Raw genomic sequence first — 22231 nt, 5'->3', positions numbered from 1 at the left:
AGCTATACAATAGAAGGAAAAAACTAGTACAGAAAAGAGTAAAATCCCAAGAAGGAAAGACATCCCTGATTAGTATCAGCAAGAAACTACGATCCCTCATTAAATCATCCAAGGCTAGTTTCGAAAGAAAAATTGCCAATGACTCCAAAGATAACCACAAAGCATTCTTTAGCTATGTCAAGAACCTAAGTGGAAACTCTCAGATCTGCTCTGAGTTAGTGCAGAATGGCACAAAATACATTGAACCGACTGATATTGCCAACATTCTGGCAGACAGGTTTAGTGCAAACTTCACCCCCCTCTCACCCTCTAAAGGGCCCATAACCATACCAGCAGAATGCAGGGTCCCATCAATCACTGACACACAAGTTAAAACAGCCCTATCCAAAGCCAAAAACACAGCTTCAATGGGACCGGACGGTGTCCTAGGCTGTGTCTTACAAGAGCTCCAAAATTAACTAACCCCTCACCTAAATACACTGTTCAGTCTCAGCCTCTCTACAGGCTATGCACCCACAGAGTGGCGCACAGCAACAGTTATCCCGCTCCACAAAGGTGGAGCCACAACAGACCCGGAAAACTATCGCCCTATAAGCCTGACAAGCCTGGTCTGCAAGGCTATGGAACACATCATCATGGAACTCATTAACAGAGACATTGGGAATTTTCAAACCTTAGACCTTACCCAATTTGGCTTTGCTAAAGGCAGATCATGCCTCCTAAACCTGGTGGACTTCTTTCAGATGGTTACCAAGGCATTAGACGAGGGAAAGGAGGTCTACACAGCCTACCTAGACCTCGCAAAGGCTTTCGACATCATTCCCCATTCTAATATTATAGACAAGCTCACCAGCTTGAACATAAACCCCTACGTCATGAGATGGGTTGCCAGCTGGCTCATGGATAGAATCCACATGGTGAGAGTTGCAGGCTGTACGTCCAACTCTAAACCGGTTACAAGTGGCGTCCCCCAGGGCTCAGTCCTAGGTCCCTTCCTGTTCGGTATATTCTTCTCAGAGGTACGGGCAAGCATAGGAGGACTATGGCTGACCAAGTTTGCAGATGACTGCAAACTAGGGACCATAATTGATTCTCCAGCTGATACAGACACCCTCCAGATGGGTCTCACTGAGACGGATACCTGGTGTCAAAATCATGGCCTCAAGCTAAATGCCAAAAAGTGCATAGTCATCCCCTTTGGAAAAAACAAAGTACCCGCGAACTACCACATACATGGTAATCCCCTAAATACAGAAAATGTAATACGGGATCTGGGGACCCAAGTAGATAGTAATCTCTCCTTTGATAATCGTATTGCCTAGGTGGTTAGAAAATCCTTCTATGTGGCCCACCTAATCACAAAAGGGTTCGCATCTAGAACAAAAGAGGTTATTGTGCCTCTCTACTCATCACTCATTAGACCCATCATAGAATACAACGTCCCATTTAGGATGTACCTTACAAGACACCTGCAACAGCTGGAAAGACCACAAAAGTACCTCACCAAGAAGATTACTGGCCTCAAACAGATGCCCTCTACAGCCTGGCTCAAGATACTCCAGCTGTACTCGGTTGCATACCGCTTACTTAGAGGTGATGTCTGCCTGACATACAAGGCCATATCCAACCCAGAATTGATGGACATGCTCCACCTAAAAAAAATAAATCCCGGAGAGCCACACGCTCTAGAGATATAAACCTCACCATGATGAATAGGACATGCTGGAGGGATAGATTCCTATCCCAGAGACTCCCCATGCTTTGGAACAGGATTCCAATATGCATCAGGCATAGCCCCTCACTAACACTCTTCAAGAGAAACCTTGACGGGTGGATTGGAAACAGAAAATTTACCCCGGGGATCACTGCAGTGGCTCTGCTGGACAGTGGCGCAGGGAACTATTGGCTCTGCTGGACAGAGGTACAGGGAACTAATCTAAGGGGGTGGCGAAAGCCAACACATTCTGGCTAGGCTTATAAATGCCCTTGGGCAGATAGCCTCATACTTACCTATAAACCTATGAACCTAAGAACTTGCTTCCTGATTCCTATAGGTGACAAGTTCAATTTTGTTTTGAGATGCACTGATTGGATAGTTTTGTGGCGGTAATTAGAATTTTCTACTGCTAAAATTAAAATTTAGCCATTGAAATTGTTGACTTTGAGAATGGTTTTAGAAATGGTGTATAATAAAATGGTAACGTAATTATAACAAATATTCAGTAGGTGTCTGTTTTAACCTCTGAGTTAATCTGCCAAGATATGAAGTAGTTGAAATTTTGTGGTAAATTTGACTACAAAGCAACGTCTTTTAATTATAACAATACTGTTATGAGATATGGAGATTCTTTCTTAAGAGTTATCTTTGCTGGTATGTAGCATTTTTTTATTTTGATTGATATATTTGCACATATGTTTTGGGGAGCTCATGTAGCATAAAGCATAATCCCAAGTAACTCATGTGATGAAATTGACCAGTCAAATTCTACATTTCATTACTAGAGTACTTGTACAAACAGCTGCCACTCCTGTTCATTTCGTACAATTAATTCTCTTTACTGGCAATTTACTGCAGTAATACTTTTTTGGCTGTATCAGCAGGAATGCCTTATCTGTTACTTTTATGCTTTAAGTAGAACTTTTATAATTTACTTATGTTAACATAATTATTAATAGAATAAGTGTAGAAATAATTTGGGGAGAAATTTAATTTAGTATACTCGTGCTTGGCGTTACGTGTGGTTCTTGTATGTGGGCTTGCATGCTGGTCATGATTTTGCATGTGCATCTGTTTGCAGCAGGACTTTTGTTTCTGGTAGGTGAAAGGACGTGGGTGCAGTTTGTATGATATAATAGTAAGTAGTCACCTTGTGCATGAAAAAGTCAACTTGGATGACAGAATAAGTATCAGTTGGTAGTGTTTGGTGTATTTTGAACTGCACAGACGTTATGACTACCATGAAGTTGTAATCTAGCATCACAGTACACCGTTGACATATTTGCATAAAACAGAAAAGATGAAGTCCTTCCTCACATGAGACCCTAATACTTTGTCTTGTCATGAAAGAGGGTGTGATATGATAAAAATAGAAAGAAATGGGACAGCTAATATGACAGACTAGTAGTTAAGGGCCTTTAGGGAATCACTGAATGCATTTAAAGTGAAGACTACAATAATTTTTACACATGGGAGAAGTTAAAATGTTGACATAGTTCTTTTATGGAATGCTTTCGAAGCTTCTGAGGAGTAAAACGATCTACTTATTTTCATATGTTTGTTCAAAACAGTGGTTGACAACTTTTGAACAATTAATATTTCAAAGAGTGCTGATTTTAGTTGTCACTAAGATGTTAATGTAAGCTTTTCGATTATTATTTCACTTCAACAAAGATGTGAATTTGCACTCTCACAGACAAAATTAGTTTCATTACTATCTCTGGGGAAAAAAACAAGAATGAAAGTACGAGAAAAGAAGGAAATCGATAATTGTAACTTTCGATACAAGAAATGCTACAGTTTCAAACCATTTAGAAAATCGTATCTTGTTTTACCATGAAGTTATTCATTTGTTTGCTTATTTTGTATTACTTGTTCCAGAAATGTACACTCTATATGCCTTTATTTTTCATGTTGGTAATTTATTTATTTTTTCTATTCAAATATGAAGAACCCGAAAATTGACAGTTTTTCAGAAGCTGGACATAAGCCCAACTACATAAAAGGGAACATAGAATTCAAAAATATACAGTTCACGTACCCATCGAGACCTGATGTGAAGGTATTTATTGACTCTCTTTAGTTTATTTTGTTTATTGTTGTGTAGGGAAAGCATAATTAGATAGATCGATAGATGGATGGGTGGGTGGATGAATAGATAGATTCATACATGCATACGTACGTGATACTTATATACATACATAGACTGAATAGATAGATACATACATGCATACATATGTGCATACTTATATACATACATAGACTGAATAGATAGATACATACATGCATACGTACGTGCATACTTATATACATACATAGACTGAATAGATAGATACATACATGCATACATACGTGCATACTTATATACATACATAGACTGAATAGATAGATATATACATGCATACATACGTACATACTTATATACATACATAGACTGAATATGTAGATACATACATGCATACATACGTGCATACTTATATACATACATAGACTGAATAGATAGATACATGCATGCATACGTGCATGCTTATATACATACATAGACTGAATAGATAGATACATACATACGTGCATACTTATATACATACATAGACTGGGAATGCTAGTTGATTTTTATATCTGCTAGCATATTTCTGACTTCATTTACTTTACCCACCAGTGATATATAATCACGTGTTGAAGTGAGTCCTACTTTGATGTGCAGCTCTGGCAATAAAATGAAGTAAAACGCTCCACTTTTTTTCAGGTACCAAAGAGCCACTTTTAGTAGAAACATTCAGCACCCCATACTATACTAATCTGTTAAACAACTTTCTGTAATCCTTGCACCTTCCTCATTTATGATTTGGAGGAATATTTACAGTGAATAAGAGAATGCAGGTCAGGGCTCTGGAATAATTTTCCTGCTTTCTTCAAATACACGCCTACCTAACCACCTACCATGAGATTAATTCATTTATGTATGGAATTTCTTGCAGTTGTTTTTTTTTGTCTGCCTTACTTAGCAAAGCTCCAGCTAACTGACATCTGGCTATGTCTTGCAGCAAGCATTACTAGCCAATCTCAAGTTGGTCTCGTATTTTGGTAAATAGTATTGAAATATGATGCAATCTTGTATACTGAGGCTTGGCACTCTGTGGAAGAGAGGACCTTACTCAAAGATTTAGCCATGTCTAACAGCCTGATCCATAGGCACTATCATAACCCTCTGTTAGTGGCTGAAATTAAGCTTTTGTTGCATAATACCAGACAGTCATTTCCTGTGCAAGGATGTAGGCAGACATGCCCACTGTACTCATGTGAGTACATTTTATAACAGCACAGAATGTTTATAACTGCCTAAACTAGGGTGTACAATACAGTACTGCACATAACATGCTTTCCTAGGAGGAATTCAGCTGTAAAATACGTTACCATTTTTTATGGTTATAAGTGGCAACTACTGAAAATAAAGTGCCCCTTTCCAAACTACAAAGGGCAGCATTTGAAAGTTCAGTACATTTTTAAACTAATAGGTGGGCGGTAGGGCAAAAGCATGAGGACTGAGCACAAAATATGCGTTTCTGACTACACTCCTGTTGCTGCATAGTGAAATATTGCATTTTTGTTACACTTTGACAACATAGTGATATTTAAGCTTGTGATAATCTGAAGACTTTCATAACATCAGAACAGTTTGGATATACCAGATGCTAATCTGTCTGACCTTTGTTTCTCTTGTAATCTAATTATTTATTTGTTTATTATCTTTATTTGTAATTTCTAACTGAGCTAGGCCCCTTTATAGTGAAGGCCTGGTAAGAGAAAAGTTCCAGCAAAGTTTACAAGCACAACTCATGTTACACTTGAATAACACATTGTTGTAAATCAGACAAGTAGATGAAAACGGTACACTTTTGTAAATAGAACTTAATCAAATTATGGCAGTATAAGTGAAAGGTCAACGTGTTTACAGCGAGAACATCAAATGCATAGACATGATGAGTTGTACTTCAAGAAAAAACTTCAAGGACAATAACATATTATTAATTTAATAAGAACTGGCCAGATTATATGCAATATCTGAAACAGAGAATCTCAAGTCAGTTATATACAATTTGTCTAAATGCAGAGATATCATAGTCATGGAAATATATCTATTCAAGAGGAATGAATTTTTCTTTTTGGCTGTTTTCTTTTTATTTATTTTTTTCTTTTGCCCTTGCTGCATGTCGGTCATCAGTCCCATCCTGACCAGTGGAAATATTCATTCTCCATCACTGGGTTGTGAGTCAGCCAGGAAGGGCCGTCATTTGGGCAGCAACTGGGTGTGGTTCAGCTTTGTACATGGAACTAACCCTTTGTATGCACTTAGCCAAGTGCCAGGGGGTGTCATGCAAATAGCTGACTGCAGAGGCCATCCCCTTATGCAAGGAGCATTCCTTCCAAGCAGCCCCAATTCCCCCAGGTGGTTTTTGTCATTTCCACCAGGGAAATCCCTCTGACTCCCTGTCCATCCCTATTCACCAGGAGAAGAGAGTAGCCCACAATCCTTCATGCCTCTCCCCGCATTCCTGGCTCCCCCAGTGTTGGGGTTTCTAAATGAACCACAGTTCCCAGGGTTCCAGTAAGGGCTCCATCCCTCAGGTCCATGGAGACACTCTAGAATGAAAACAAATGTTAAAATATTAGGAATCATAGAACCTTCCTTTAGATGTGATAAATGCAGAAATCATTAGCTGGGAGATTAAACCTATGTCCTTCAGTCTTGCTTCATGCCTGTATATCAAAAGCTATGTCTTCTTTTAAGGTTCCTCAGTTGTATTTAGAGCACATAACAATATGATCAATAAACATGTATGTAATGCCGAAAAGATGATTTTCTCAGGCCTTAAGATGAATTTGACTAAGACATTTATAGTTAGTGCTACCAATTAGGGAATTCTTGGATTCTTGGAACTGTCATCCCAAGTGCAGATGTTAAATAGCAATTTCTAAATGTTCATCAAAAAGTGTCCAACTCGCATAGCATCCCAGAGAATAGGTAGCTTATAGGTAGACTCCAGAGACTTCCTGCAGTCAGTAACCGATGAAATTTCCTCATCTGTTAGCCCCAGGCTGGTACTTTTTGAATTTTCTATTCTCATGCTGCGGGGCATAAACAACTCAACCAATGCACGTGGTGATTTTACATTGCTCTTGGAGGACATACTCAGCCACCACACTACTCTTGAGTGAAGCTGACACAGTTTGACTGGCAGGGCTAGTAGTCAATTTAGGTAAGCTCCTGCTTTCACTGTCTAAAAAAGAGTTCAAACTTGCCAATTGTTCCTTCGGTTACCTGATTACTAGCCAAAACCCATTCTGGTACTACCCGAATGGTACTGAAGGAGGAACACAATATGAAGCACTGCTTCAAGTGCAAGTACTTTGGCCCATTCACCAGCAAGGTGTGTACAGAAAAGTGTGAGGCCTACATCAGCCCCTTAAGATGGCAACTGTGAATGTTACCCATCACAGGGAAGAGCAAGACATTCTCTCACATGACCCTGCTTTGCTGCTAGACTTATGGAAATAAGGGAATCAACAACTAGGTATCACTCAGAAACTCATGTTGTAAAATTTATCCTCAAATCAGCATTACGTTTGTGTGAATCATGACTTCATCTCTCACTAATGAATGGTAGAATCCATCCATGATAAGGTATGAGAGGAATAATACTCATTGTAGTCACTATGAGGTGGTGCATTCAGGGTCTATGCTTTACCATATGGGGCATGATCACTTCTTGCCAACTAACTTATAGGGATTCCTTAAATCCCCTCAGTGAAGGTTATTCCAGGTCATGGGTTCTTTTCCCTAGAACTTTTTCCAGTTCATGCCTGACTTACTGTCTGTGGTTGAGGGTACCCCTTTAAGTTATTCATGGCCAGTTAGGCTGAAAGAGTTGACCAAGTTATCCAACATATGTGGGGGGTTTGGTGTCCGGTGGGAACTTCTTTTCATGGGTGCAGGACCATACCCTTAAGGATCATGAATGGGTACCTGCACAATCCCATTGAAAGCTTCATATTATTCAGTGCCATCTCTGATGCAGACTTCCTTTAGTACCATTTCCCATTGCTCAGAATCCAGCATTTATGTGTTTCATGCTTGTCATTTAAACATCTAAAATGTTGGGTAAACCCAAGCAATCCCCCCGCCACACACACAAACACACCTGAAGCTAGAGTCTCCCTATCCCTTCTTTGGAAGGAGAGTGGCCTGATGACCATTTTATTTTCTCTGAGACAGACAAGGATAGGAGACTTCTCTATCCTGTAATCCCATCCAAATGAACCTCACTATGGGGAAACCTTCATTCTTATGAAGTCCACCATGGACTGGCCTTTTATACTTCAACATTCTTTCATGAAAAAAAAATCATTGTCTGATTGTCTGGGGAGAAAGATCAAGAATGCTTGGTCATCCCCTTTGTACATTCTGAGATAAAGCATGCCACACAACCTTGAAGCATTCAAAGAAGACAAATTGCCCCTGCAAACCCTCAACAGATTGGGATCACATCGTACTAATGATCTCAGGATAGACTACTGTGTAATCTGTTTGTTTCAACATAGAAACTAGAAGATACATTGTCTCTCCATCTTACCATCTGATAAGAAATACAAGGTTTTGGACAGTGGGCAAAAGAATTTTCTGCTTTTCCACTATGGAGCTCAGGTCACTTAATTGTTTGTTTTACCAGGCTTCTGTAATGAATTATGGCCAGGGAAAACCTACTTGACCTCCCTGAGCCTGAAATCTGTGAAGTTCCCTCCAGAGGATTCCAGACTTCTATGAGTCTGGAATGAACAAGGCCATTAAAAACATCGTTACTGAGGTCTCCATAGCAAGCTTTCATGTAGCCTACTATAATTTTGATTGCAGAGACATTATGGTTATCTCAGTGAACTCAGCAATGTACATATATGAAAGGCATAGTTGAGGCTGACCTACTTTAAAGATAAGGTCGGGTAAATCATTCTGGATGCCCTTTCCTGGATTGGTCTTCTCTGTAGTCAGGCCTATTGGCACCTAGTTAAAGACCTAAAGAGGACATAAATATTGACAGCTGTTGTAATGCCCTCTTCTCTTTCTCTTACTCTTTCTTATACTTTAGCCAAATTTTCAAAGATGAAGCCTATTTCTATAAACTGAGAGCTGCCAAACATCAGGCAATGTTGTCTTTCCCATTTGCATGAGCTAAGTCCCCAAGGTTGACAGCTGCATCAATTCAAACTCAAGCGCAGATAAACAAGAACTGACTAAACTACATCATTTTTTCTCCCTTTGGCTGCCGTTTTTTTGTTTGTTTGTTTGTTTTATGTAGCTTCACCGGTTCAACAGTTGCAGTCTTGATTGTGTCTTAAAATAATGTGTAGTAGCCAGTTTTCCAGGCTTGCCTCAGCTTACATCATAATCACCATAGACTGTATTGTTGAAGACCTGCTATTGGGTGGACATGTCCTACCACTGTTGGGTTCCTTCACAGAAAGAGATCTTCTGAGTGACCAGGACCAGGAGGTCTCAGCAGAGGTCTTGGAATAAATACAGCCTTTCCTTACTATAGGAGCTATAGAGGCCGGCCCTCCTTCAGAAAAAGGCATAGAGTTTTATATCTGTTTTTTTTTTTTTTTTTTATTAAATCCTATTAGAGGCTACCATTTCATCCTGACCCTCTACTGGTACATTATATTTTAAATTAAACAGTCAGTTTCCAAGGACTCATAAATAGTGTCAAAGGAACTGGGGTCTGCAGAGGAGGTTCCCTTTTTTCATTATAGATGGGCATCACTTTCAGTAAAAATTGATGCTATTTGTTTTCTCCTCCATGACCAAAGTTTTTTTTCCAAGGTGCTGTCTGTAGGTGGTAGAAGTTGTGCTGAAGTGTCTTGATGTGTTCTGCAGTGAGAGACTTCTTAATTGCTTTCCATGGCTTTGTTGCTGTCATGGTTGCAGGCCTTGGCATTCTGCATTAGCAAAGATATGTCCTCTGTAGTCCAAACTCCAAGAATTGGCTTTGAGGGTGCATAAGTGGAAACTCCAGTTTTGATCATTCCTGCCTATAGATACAGCATACAAATTCATGAATTTGGTAGCCTGAGAGAGGCTGTAGAAGATGGTCCAAACTCAGAACCTCCTGCAGATCTTAGGCCTTATAGTGTTCACGCTCTTCATGATTCCATTTACAATTCAGTGTTGTGTACATTATATTGGAGTAGGATGTGTCAATATGAATGAAGTCATCATGACTAGATAGACCTTCATTCAGTTTCAAACCTGTACTAACAAGATCTAGGAGTGCGGAAAATTCCACTGTTCTCTCTCTGGACTTTCCCTTCTTACAGCAGCACCCTTGACAATTTCATAAGATAGATGCTTTCCCAGCAAGCTAAGGAGATCAGTTGAAATTTCTGTTGTAAAGAGAGCATGAATCCCCAGCTGCGGATGGAACTAGATGGAACTTCAATTGGTGCTTAGTGCCCTGGAGGCATATATATATATATATATATATATATATATATATGTATATATATATATATATATATATATATATATATATATATATATATATATATATGTATATATATATATATATATATATATATATATGTGTGTGTGTGTGTGTGTGCGCGCATGTGTGTGTGTGTGTGTGTGTGTGTGTGTGTGTGTGTGTGTGTGGAGCGAAGAAGAAGTGGGATTGTCAAAGAGATGAAGAAAGTAGACAAGAGTATAAGGAGATGAGGTGCATGGCAAAGATAGAGGTGGCGAAGGCTAAGGATAAGGCGTATGAAGAGTTATATAAAAGGTTAGACACTAAGGAGAGAGAGAAAAGGACCTGTACCGATTGGCTAGACAGAGGGACCAAGGTAGTAAAGATGTGCAGCAGGTAAGGGTGATAAAGGATAATGAGGGAAACTTACTCACAAGCGAGGAGAGTGTGTTGAGCAGATGGAAAGAGTACATTGAGGGGCTGATGAATGAAGACAACAAGAGGGAGAGAAGGTTGGATGATGTGCGGATAGTGAATCAAGAAGTGCAGTGGATTAGCAAGGAGGAAGTAAGGATAGCTATGAAGAGGATGAAGAACGGAAAGGCTGTTGGTCCAGATGACATACCTGTGGAAGCATGGAGGTGTTTAAGTGAAATGACAGTGGAGTTTTTAACTAGATTGTTTAATGAAATCTTAGAAAGTGAGAGGATGCCTGAGGAATGGAGAAAAAGTGTTTTGGTACTGATTTTTAAGAATAAGGGTGATGTGCAGAGCTGTATTAACTACAGAGGGATTAAACTGATCAGTCACAGCATGAAGTTATGGAAAAGAGTAGTGGAAGCTAGGATAAGAAGGGACGTGATGATTAGTGATCAGCAGTATGGTTTCATGCCAGGAAAGAGCACTACAGATGCAATGTTTGCTCTGAAAGTGTTGATGGAGAAGTACAGAGAAGGTCAGAAGGAGTTGCATTGTGTCTTTGTGGACTTAGAGAAAACATATGACAGGGTGCCTAAAGAGGAGTTGTGGTATTGTATGAGGAAGTCAGGAGTGTCAGACAAGTATGCAAGAGTGGTACAGGATATGTACGAGGATAGTGTGACAGCGGTGAGGTCTGCGGTGGGAGTGACAGATGCGTTTAAGGTGGAGGTGGGATTACATCAAGGATCAGCTCTGAGCTCTTTCTTATTTGAAATTGGTGATGGACAGGTTGACAGACGAGATCAGACAGGAGTCCCCATGGACTATGATGTTTGCAGATGACATTGTGATCTGTAGTGAGAGTAGGGAACATGTGGATGAGACCCTGGAGAGGTGGAGATATGCTCTAGAGAGAAGAGGAATGAAGGTCAGCAGGACTAAGACAGAATATATGGGTGTGAATGAGAGGGAGGATAGAGGAATGGTGAGGATGCAAGGAGTAGAGGTGGCGAAGGTCTATGAGTTTATGTACTTGGGATCAACAGTTCAGAGTAATGGTGAGTGTGGAAGAGAGGTGAAGAAGAGAGTACAGGCAGGATGGAGTGGGTGGAGAAGAGTATCAGGAGTGATTTGTGACAGACGAATACCAGTAAGAGTGAAAGGGAAGGTCTACAAGAGGGTAGTGAGACCAGCTATGTTATATAGGTTGGAGACAGTGACATTGACAAAAAGGCAGGAGTCAGAGCTTGACGTGGCAGAGTTGAAGATGTTAAGATTTGCACTGGGTGTGACGAGGATGGACAGGATTAGGAATAAGTATATTAGAGGGTCAGCCCAGGTTGGAAGGTTTGGAGACAAAGCCAGAGAGGCAAGATTACATTGGGTTGGACATGTGCTGAGGAGGGATTCAGAGTATATTGGGAAAAAGATGCTAAGGATGAAGCTGCCAGGTAACAGGAAAAGAGGGAGGCCTAAGATGAGGTTTATGGATGTGGTGAGAGAGGACATGCAGGTGGTTGGTGTGACAGAGCAAGATGCAGAGGACAGGAAGAAATGGAAACAGTTGATCTGCTCTGGCGATCCCTAACAGGAGCAGCCAAAAGAAAAAGAAGATATGTGTGTGTGTGTGTGTGTGTGTGTGTGTGTGTGTGTGTGTGTGTGTGTGTGTGTGTGTGTGTGTGTGTGTGTGTGTGTATATATATATATATATATATATATATATATATATATATATATATATATATATGTGTGTGTGTGTGTATATATAATATATATATATATATATATATGTATATGTATATATATATATATAACACATCCTGAACAACATAAAGCACAACATATCCATGTCTGTAATAACTCTGTTCATCCTCTGACTCCAGAGAGGCTTTGTACCAAGTGAATGAGGAATTAAACCCACACATAAGGCAGCTGTTTAATCTCAGCCTTACCACAGGATACGTGCCCAAGGAGTGGCGTACGGCAACTGTGGTCCCACTCCACAAAGGCGGTGCCTCTACGGACCCTGGTAATTACCGCCCCATAAGCTTAACAAGTCTAGTCTGCAAAGCTATGGAGAGGATCATAATGGAGCTCATAAACAAAGATATAGGGGACTTGCAGACATTGGACCCGACCCAGTTTGGCTTCGTCAAGGGCAGATCATGCCTTTTGAACTTGGTCGACTTCTTCGAAACAGTCACCAAGGCCATTGATGAGGGAAAGGCAGTCCATACAGCCTACCCTGACCTTGCAAAGGCATTGACACAATACCCCACTCGGGTATTGTAGAAAAACTTACCAGCTTAAATGTAAACCCATATGTCACAAGATGGGTTGCAAACTGGCTTAAGGACAGAACCCACAGGGTTAGAGTTGCTGGCGCTATGTCAGACTCCAAGCCGGTCACAAGTGGTGTCCCACAGGGCGGTCCTTGGCCCCTATTGTTCGGCATCTACTTCTCAGAAGTACAGGCCAACATGGGAGGACTTTGGCTGACAAAGTTTGCAGACGACTGCAAACTGGGCGCCATAGTGGAAAGTGCATCGGACACGGATATCCTTCAGAAGGGACTCATGGAAACAGATAGCTGGTGCCAGAGCCATGGCCTGAAGTTAAACGCCAAAATGTATAGTCATACCCTTTGGGAAAAACAAGGTAACCCCAAGCTACCATATAGGTGGCAATCCACTAAGCACAGAAGAGGTTATCAGGGACCTGGGGACCCAGGTTGACAGTGGCCTTTCTTATGACACTCACGTTGCTAAAGTGGTTAGAAAGACCTTCTACATTGCCCACCTGATCATGAAGGGATTCACATCCAGATGTAGTGAGGTCATTGTTCCCCTGTACTCTTCACTTATCAGACCAATGATCGAGTACAATGCCCCATTCGGGATGTATCTCACCCGACATCTGCAGCAATTGGAGAGACCCCAAAAGTTCCTCACCAAAAGGATAAAGGGACTCCAAAATCTGTCATATCCTGCCAGATTGAAGAAACTCCAGCTCTATTCAGTTGCATACCGTCTGCTCAGAGGTGACATGTGCCTGACATACAAGGCCATGTCCAACCCGGAATTAATGGACATGCTCCACCTCAAAAAATCCAAATCCACCAAAACCACTAGAGCAAGCGACTTAAACCTTAGCACGGATATAAATAGGACGTGCTGGAGGGATAGATTTATCACTCAGAGACTCCCTATGCTGTGGAATAAAATCCCGATCCATGTGAGGCAGAGCACCTCGCTGTCTCTGTTCAAGAGAAATCTTGACCTGTGGATGGGAGATCATAGGTTTATCCCGGGAATCATCTCTGTGTCACTGCTGGACAGAGGCACAACAAACTAATGGGCACAGTATTTTTTCATATAAGGGGTGGTGTAAGCCACAAAAATTTGGGCTAGGCTTATAAATGCCTTAGGGCAGATAGTCTAGTATAAACCTATGAACCTATGAATGGAAAACAGAAACAATACAGTGTAAGAAACGTCTCCGTGTGGAAGATTTTCAATCCATATAGGTTCATAGGTTGGTACTAGGCTATCGGCCCTAGGGCCTATACAAGCCTAGGCATAACAATTCCCTCAGTATTTCTTCCCAGTATATTTACTTCCCTGGTTCCCTGTTTAGCAGGGTGACTGACATGATCCCCGAGGTGAATTTCCTATCTACCATCCAACTGTCAAGGTCCCTTTTGAAGAGGGCCAAAGAGGCGATTAGCTTGACATGTATGGTCAGTCTATTTCAGTGTATGGGGAATCCCTGTGTCAGGAACCTATCACTCCAACATGTTTTGTTCATTGGTATGACCAGTTTTAGATCGCTGGAGTATGTGGCTCTGAGGTTTGACATGACCTTGTATGTTAAGCATAGATTGCCTCTGAGTAGGTGATATGCAAAAGAGTATAGCTGGAGTTTTTTTAGATGGTCAGCATAGGGCATCTGCTGTAGGCTTGTGATTCTTTTAGTGAAGTATTTCTATGGCCTTTCCAGTTGTTGCAGATATCTTGTGAGGTACATACCAAATGAGGCATTGTACTCTGTAATGGGTCTAATGAGGGATGTGTACAGTGGGACAATGAATTCCTTTTTTCTGGATGAAAAGCCCCTAGTGATGAGATGTGCCACATAGAAGGATTTCCTGACTGTTGTGGCGATGTGGTTATCGAAGGCAAGACCACTGTCCACCTGTATCCCTAAGACCCTTATCACACTTTTGGTGTTTAGTGTACCCCCACTTATGTGGTAATTTATGGGTATATGGTTTTTCCCTAAGAGGATAACTATACATTTCTTGGCATTGAGCTTGAGCCCATGGCGCTGGCACCAAGCATCTGTTTTTGTAAGGCCCTTTTGTAGAATATCCACATCATTTGGGGATTCAATAATGACTCTCAGTTTGCAGTCATCTGTGAACTTTGTTAGCCAGAGTCCCTTAGTGCTAGCCTGAACTTCAGAGAAGTAGATGCCAAACAAGAGCGGTCCCAGGACTGAACCCTGAGATACGCCACTTGTCACTTGTCTAGGGCTGGATTTTGAGTTGGCTACTTTTACAGTATGGGTTCTGTCAGTAAGCCAGTTGGCAACCCATTCAGTGACGTAGGGATTAATGCCCAAATCAGTAAGTTTATCTATGATTCCAGAGTGGGGGATGGTGTCGAAGGCCTTGGCAAGGTCCAGATAGGCTGTGTTTACCGCCTTGCCCTCGTCAACGGCTCTGCAGACTGATTAGAAGAAGTCAGTCAGGTTGAGGAGACAAGATTGGCCCTTTATGAAACCAAACTGGGTGGGGTCCAGTGTTTGAAGGTTGCCAATGTCTTTGTTTATAAGTTCCATGGCTTTGCAGATCAGGCTCGTCAGACTGACAGGACGGTAGTTCCCAGGATCAAGGTGGATCCCCCTTGTGGAGTGGGATAACTGTAGCTGTGCGCCACTCATTGGGCACAAAGCCTGAGGTGAGGCTATGATTAAACATGACACTTAGGTGAGGTGCCAGTTCATTTTGTAGTTCATGTAGTACACAGCCCAGGATGTCGTCTGGTCCCATGCATGCTGTATTCTTAGCTTTGGAGAGTGTGCTTTTTACCTGTGTGGCCGTGATTACCAGAATTTGGCAATCTTTTGGTATTGAGATGGGCCCATTAGGGGGTGAGGGGGGGGTGAAGTTGGCACTGAATCGATCTGCCAGGATATTGGCAATATCCTTGGGATCAGTATATGTAATGCCATTCTGTTGTAGCCCAGAGCAGATCTGAGCATTGCCATTTAGATTCCTGACATAACTATAGAATGCCTTGTGGTTGTCCTTGGAATCTTTGGAAATTTTATTTTCCTAACAAGCTTTGGAGGATTTTATGAGGGATCGCAGCTTCTTACTGAGGTTGGTAAGTGAGTATTTTGCATCCTGGTATTTTCCTCTTTTCTGCAACAGTTTCTTCCTTCTGTTGTATAGTTTGTTTATGACAGGGGACCACCAGATTGGCTTCTTTTTTTTGAAGGAGAGCATCTTGGTTCTATCTGGAATGGCACGATACAGTTGTTTTACATTAGGAAGGTTTGTGGCATGCACTGTGGTGGCAGGACAAGTAGCTTTCATCCTTCTAAGTTGGGAACTGCTGATTGAGAGCCCAGTGTCTGTTATTCTTAAAGTGTATTAGTTCTGGTTTAAGCACTTGGGCTTCAGGCCAGTTATTTTACATTAAGAAGGTTTGTGGTCTGCACTCTTGTGGGAGAAGAGGCTGGACTCTGCCCTTCTGAGCTGGGAATTTCTGGTTAAAGGTTTATAGTGCCTGAATATTTGAACTGTATGTTACTGAAATTGGTACACCTTGTTTGCTGTTGCATAGACTAGATCCAGGCCTGCTGAATCTAGCTTTGTTTATATGCTTGTTGTTTGTTTGCTTGTTATTTCCCTGGAACGCTAATTCCACCTAATACGCGGCTTCTCAGTGCTTCTGTGGATCACTAGTGATATCTGCATTGCTTACTGTACTTATTTCCTTGTTTCACTTGAAAGAAAGTTACTGTTGGCACTTGCTCACTAAAGCAATTATATAATTCAGCACTAAAAATTAAAAGCACTACACCTTCACTCCCCACTGGCCCTTGTTTTCAATTATTAAGGAATTCCCAATATTATTCTAGCATGTCCAAAGATCAGTTGTCAATCTCCTCTCCAGTCCAGCTGGTGAATCTGGGAATCTTGAGGCAATGTTCCAACTGCCTCATGTACACAGACAACCCTCTCCTCCTCCCAACAAATTCCAACACATGTGAGAGATGCAATCATATAGCCATACTGGAGGCTAAGATCTCTCAACTCAGTACTGGCATAACCAGTCAGGAGGAGAAGAAAACCACACTCACTACAATTCCAGTCTCACATAGACCTACCACGACAGCAAACCAAACACATAATCACACAAAAACATACTCAGAGGCTCTAAATAAAGATCTGCCTAAGCAGCAGAGACCTCCAAAGCAGACACCCAAGCAACCGCTACCCCAAAACAAAACACGTGCAACACATATCTCACAAAGCCAGTGTGCCGAACAGTCACAGCCCTTAAGACTAAACAACACACCTGATACACTTGTAATAGGTGACTCTATCGTCAGGCACACTGACGTCCCGCTCACCAGGCTGAACAAGGAGAGGGTTACGGTGAGCAGCCTGTCAGGCGCTAGGATCCGCCACATAACACAAGCACTCAGGTCACTCCAAGGCAAGTACAAATATGACTCAGTCATTGTCCATGCTGGTGTGAATGACATGAGACGTACCTCCCTGGACTACATGAAAAGAGACATGAAGGAGCTCTCTGAGCATGTAGCCCAGGCTGGTATGACCCTGACCTTGAGTAGCATCTTACCCTCACCAAGAATGATGCCACAATATGAAGACAAGATGATCAATTTCAACAATTGGCTTAAGTACTGGTGTCATTCAAAGGGGATCCAATGTTTGTCAGCTTGGGATGATATGCTCGACAAGCCACGATGCTTCGCTAGGGACGGCTTGCACCTGTGACCCCTGGGCTTTCGGATATTGGCAAAGGCTCTTGCTACCCCTATAGTGCCTTTTTTAAGCAAGGCTCAAAAGACAAACCCACCTCCATAGGTATCACAAGGGATAAGAAACTAAGAGTAATGCTACTCAACGCCAGAAGTCTAAACCTCAAGATGCACGCACTCAAAACTCTCCTTAGCATGGAGAACATCGATATCTGTGCAATAAGAGAAACCTGGCTCAGGGCTCCCGAGAGCACCCCAGCACTACCAGGTTATACCTCATACCATGCTTTTCAGCCCCAAAACTTGGACCGAACCACAAAAGGAGGGGGAGTATCGATATTCATCAAAGATACCCACACCTCCAGGTTGGCGGCAAAGCACGAAGCATCAGAGACTATCCATGTGCAACTAACAGTGGGTAAAACTGCCTTCCAGTTTATAGCCTGCTACAGACCACCCTCCCAAACCCAGGAACCCCACTCGGCCTTCCTGAGAACAGTGGAAAATATGAAGGTCTCTCCAAACACCATTATATTGGGCGACTTCAACTACCCAAACATAGACTGGGAGCATTACTCTAGCTTCAACACCTTAGCCCAAAGGTTCCTAGAATTTATAAACTCAAATGCTATGGAACAACTTGTTACCACTCCCACAAGAGGGGAAAACATACTGGACCTGATCATCACCAACATGGGGACTCTATGCTCCAGACCAGAAGTGTATCCCTCACTGGTAAGATCAGTCCATAAACTAATCTCACTGGATATTCACATCCCGAACTCACCCCCTGCCCAGAAAACCACAGTGAAAAACTTCTCTAAAGCAAATTTCACACTCCTCAAAACCGAGGTGGAATCCTTCAAAGCCCCCTGGCCTGTGGAAAATACGGCCCAGACCACAGAATCCTTTATAAACGCATTCTATGAACACCTTCAGGAATGCGTGGATCATGCGATCCCAAATAAAACCAAGACCCAATCCTCCAAAGGCAGACGTCCTGTCTGGTGGACCCTAGCCATAAACAAACTATACAATAGAAGGAGGAAGCTACTAAATGATAGAGCAAAATCCCAAAAAGGGAAGGCATCACTGATCAGTATTAGCAAAAATCTACGGGCACTCATAAAATTGTCTAAGGCCAGCTTCGAGAGAAAAATTGCACAGGACACTAAGGATAATCACAAGGCTTTCTTTAGTTATGTTAGGAACCTGGGTGGAAATTCCCAGATATGCTCAGAATTAGTCCAAAATGACAAAAAATACACCGAACCCACAGACATTGCCAACATCCTAGCTGACAGGTTCAGCGCAAACTTCTCCCCCCCCTCCCCACCAAAAGGGCAAATATCTATCCCAGCAGAGTGCTGCCCCCCTGACATCTCAGATGCTCAGGTTAGAGCCGCCCTCTCCAGAGCAAAAAACACAGCATCAATGGGACCAGACGGTGTCCCGGGCTGCATCCTACATGAATTCCAAGAAGAGCTAAACCCAATCATAAAACTACTGTTCAATCTCAGCCTTACTACAGGATATGTGCCCAAAGAGTGGCGTACAGCAACAGTGGTCCCTCTCCATAAAGGTGGTGCCTCAACAGATCCTGGAAACTATCGCCCCATAAGCCTGACTAGCTTGGTCTGCAAAGCTATGGAAAGGATCATCATGGACCTCATAAATAAAGATATTGGGGACCTACAGACACTGGATCCTACCCATTTTGGCTTTGTTAAGGGCAGATCCTGCCTCTTAAACCTGGTTGATTTCTTTGAAACAGTCACCAAGGCGATTGACGAGGGGAAGGTGGTCCACACAGCCTACCTGGACCTTGCAAAAGCCTTCGATACAATACCCCACTCGGGCATTATAGATAAGCTCACCAGCTTAAATATAAACCCCTATGTCACTAGATGGATTGCAAACTGGCTCAAGGACAGGACCCACATGGTTAGAATTGCCTGAGCCATGTCAGACTCCAAACCAGTTACAAGTGGTGTCCCACAAGGCTCAGTCCTGGGACCTCTCTTGTTCGGTATATATTTCTCGGAGGTACAGGCCAACACGGAAGGATGGTGGCTTACCAAGTTCGCAGATGACTGCAAACTGGGCACCATAATCGACTCTCCAGCTGACACAAGCATCCTCCAAAAGGGCCTCATAGAAACAGACAACTGGTGCCAGAGCCATGGCCTCAAGCTAAATTCCAAAAAGTGTATAGTCATCCCCTTTGGCAAAAACAAAGTGCCCACAAATTACCACATAGGTGGTAATCCATTAAGTACAGAAGAAGTAATTAGGGACCTGGGGACCCAAGTTGATAGCAATCTCTCATTTGACAACCACGTGGCCAAAGTGGTTAGAAAAACATTTTATATAGCCCACCTAATCATGAAGGGATTCACATCTAGATCAGGGGAGGTCATCGTGCCTCTTTACTCATCCCTCATCAGGCCCATAATTGAGTACAATGCCCCTTTTGGGATGTACCTTACCATCCTTACCAGACACCTGCAGCAACTGGAAAGACCCCAAAAGTACCTCACCAAGAGGATCAAAGGGCTCAAACAGATGCCATATGCTGCCCGGTTAAAGAAACTCCAGCTCTACTCAGTGGCATACCGCCTGTTCAGAGGCGATCTGTGCGTGACGTATAAAGCCATGTCCAACTCGGAATTAATGGACATGCTGCACCTCAGAAGATCCAAATCCCATCGAGCTACACGCTTGAGAGACTTGAACCTCAGCACTGAAATAAATAGGACATGCTGGAGTGACAGATTCATAACCCAGAGGCTCCCTTCACTCTGAAATAAAATCCCAGTCCAGGTTAGGCAGAGTCCCTCATTGACTCTCTTCAAGAGGAATCTTGATGAGTGGATGGGAGATCGTAGGTTTACCCCGGGTATCACTTCCGTGTCACTGTTAGACAGAGGCACAGTATACTAACCTCGAAAAAGGGCATAGCAAAATTAATTTAAAATGGGTGGCGAAAGCCAAACACATTCTGGCTAGGCTTATAAATGCCCTAGGGCAGATAGCCTAGTATGAACCTATGAACCTATGAACCTATGAACATGCACGAGTGGATGTGCTCCTACAGTGCCTTAGTGTAGGGTTCAGCAGTCGAACTTTCAGTTCCTGTCTGCATGGGTGTCATGAAGTACTGAGTAGCATGAAGTTAGCTCTGGAGAAGTTTTTTATGGAGGTTTCCCTACTGGGGGGGTGGGGGTGAGATGTAGACGTCAAGGGTGATTAGCTTATGGTCAGACCTGACCAACGAGGGGGTGACCACTGTTGTGGAGCATCGATCTCACATGTTGGTAATGACCAGGTCTAGGGTATTTGAGCCCCTGGTGGAACTATGGATTAGTTGATCCAGGGCATTGCAATTTATGAATTCCAAAACCGTTGGGCTAAGGTGTTGGTACCCGAGTAGTTTTCCCAATTAATGGCAGGGTAGTTGAAATCATCCAGTATTAAGGTGTTTGGATATATCTTAAGATTTTCCAGTATGTTTAGAAAGGTGTAGTGAGAATCTTGGGGCATGGTGGGGGATCTGTAGCAAGCTAAAATTTGGATTGCAGTCTTGCCTAGTGTTAGTTGCCCCTGTAGAATTTCAGATGCATTGTGTTGGGCAACTAGCCTGGAGGTGTGAATATCCTTGGTGAATATGGGCACTCCTCCACCTTTAGTGTTTTGGTCCTGGTTTGTTGGCTAAAAAGTGTGGTAAGAGTTGTAGCCTGGTATTGCTGGAGCCTTGAATCAGGTCTCAGTTACTGAACAGGTATTGATGTTCTCCATTTTTAGGAGTGCCTCGAGAGAGTGCATTTTGAGGTTTAGACTTCTAGCATTGAATAGCATTACCTTTAGATTTTGCATGCTTATATCTGTTATGGTGGTGGTTTTGTCCTTTGAGCCTTGCCTAAAAAAGGCACTATAGGGGTGGCAAAAGCCTTAACCAGTAACCTGAATCCGAGGGGCGATAGGTGCAGACCATCTCTGGCAAAGCATTGTGGTTTGTCAATCATGTTGTCCCCGGCAGACAGATACTGGATCCCCTTTGAATAACAGAAACTTAGCCAATTGTTGAAGTCAGTCATTTTGTCCTTATACTGTGGTATCATTCTGGACAAATGTAGGATGCTACTCAGGGCTAAGGTCATACCTGCCTGGGCCACATGATCTGAGAGCTCTTCCATGTCTCTTTTCATGTAGTCCAGGGAGGTACGTCTCAAGTCATTCACTCCAACATGGACAATGACAGAGTCATATTTGTACTTGTTGTGGAGTGACTTGAGTGCATGTGTGTTGTGGCGGATCCTGGCACCCGACAGGCAGCTAACTGTAATTTTCTCCTTGTTCAGCTTGGTGAGTAGGACATCAGTGTGCCTGACTATAGAGTCACCTATGACTAAAGTGTTGGGTACTGGCCTGAGTCGAGTTCTTGGCTTTTGAATTTGCGGTGGTTTTCGCTAAAGTGTTGGGTACGTTGTCTTGCCTTAGAGGCTGTTGTTTGGTGGAACACTGGTGTTGTGAGCTATGTGACACTTTGGTTGTGATT

The 22231-nt window shown here is 42.5% G+C and overlaps 1 protein-coding gene across 1 annotated transcript in view; it reads left to right on the top strand.

Moving 5' to 3' along the window:
* Positions 1-22231, top strand: part of ABCB1 (ATP binding cassette subfamily B member 1) — a 1009232-nt gene that overhangs the window by 462465 nt on the left and 524536 nt on the right. The window contains exon 13 of the mRNA XM_044067521.1: positions 3669-3779. Coding sequence (XP_043923456.1) covers positions 3669-3779 — 111 coding nt within the window. The remainder of the gene's footprint in view (positions 1-3668; positions 3780-22231) is intronic.

This window comes from Protopterus annectens, chromosome 3.part1, assembly GCF_019279795.1.
Source record: "Protopterus annectens isolate FY-2018-M chromosome 3.part1, PAN1.0, whole genome shotgun sequence".
Taxonomy (NCBI): domain Eukaryota; kingdom Metazoa; phylum Chordata; order Ceratodontiformes; family Protopteridae; genus Protopterus; species Protopterus annectens.
The sequence above is the reverse complement of the archived record's forward strand: the minus strand, read 5'-3'. Positions and strand labels throughout refer to the sequence as shown.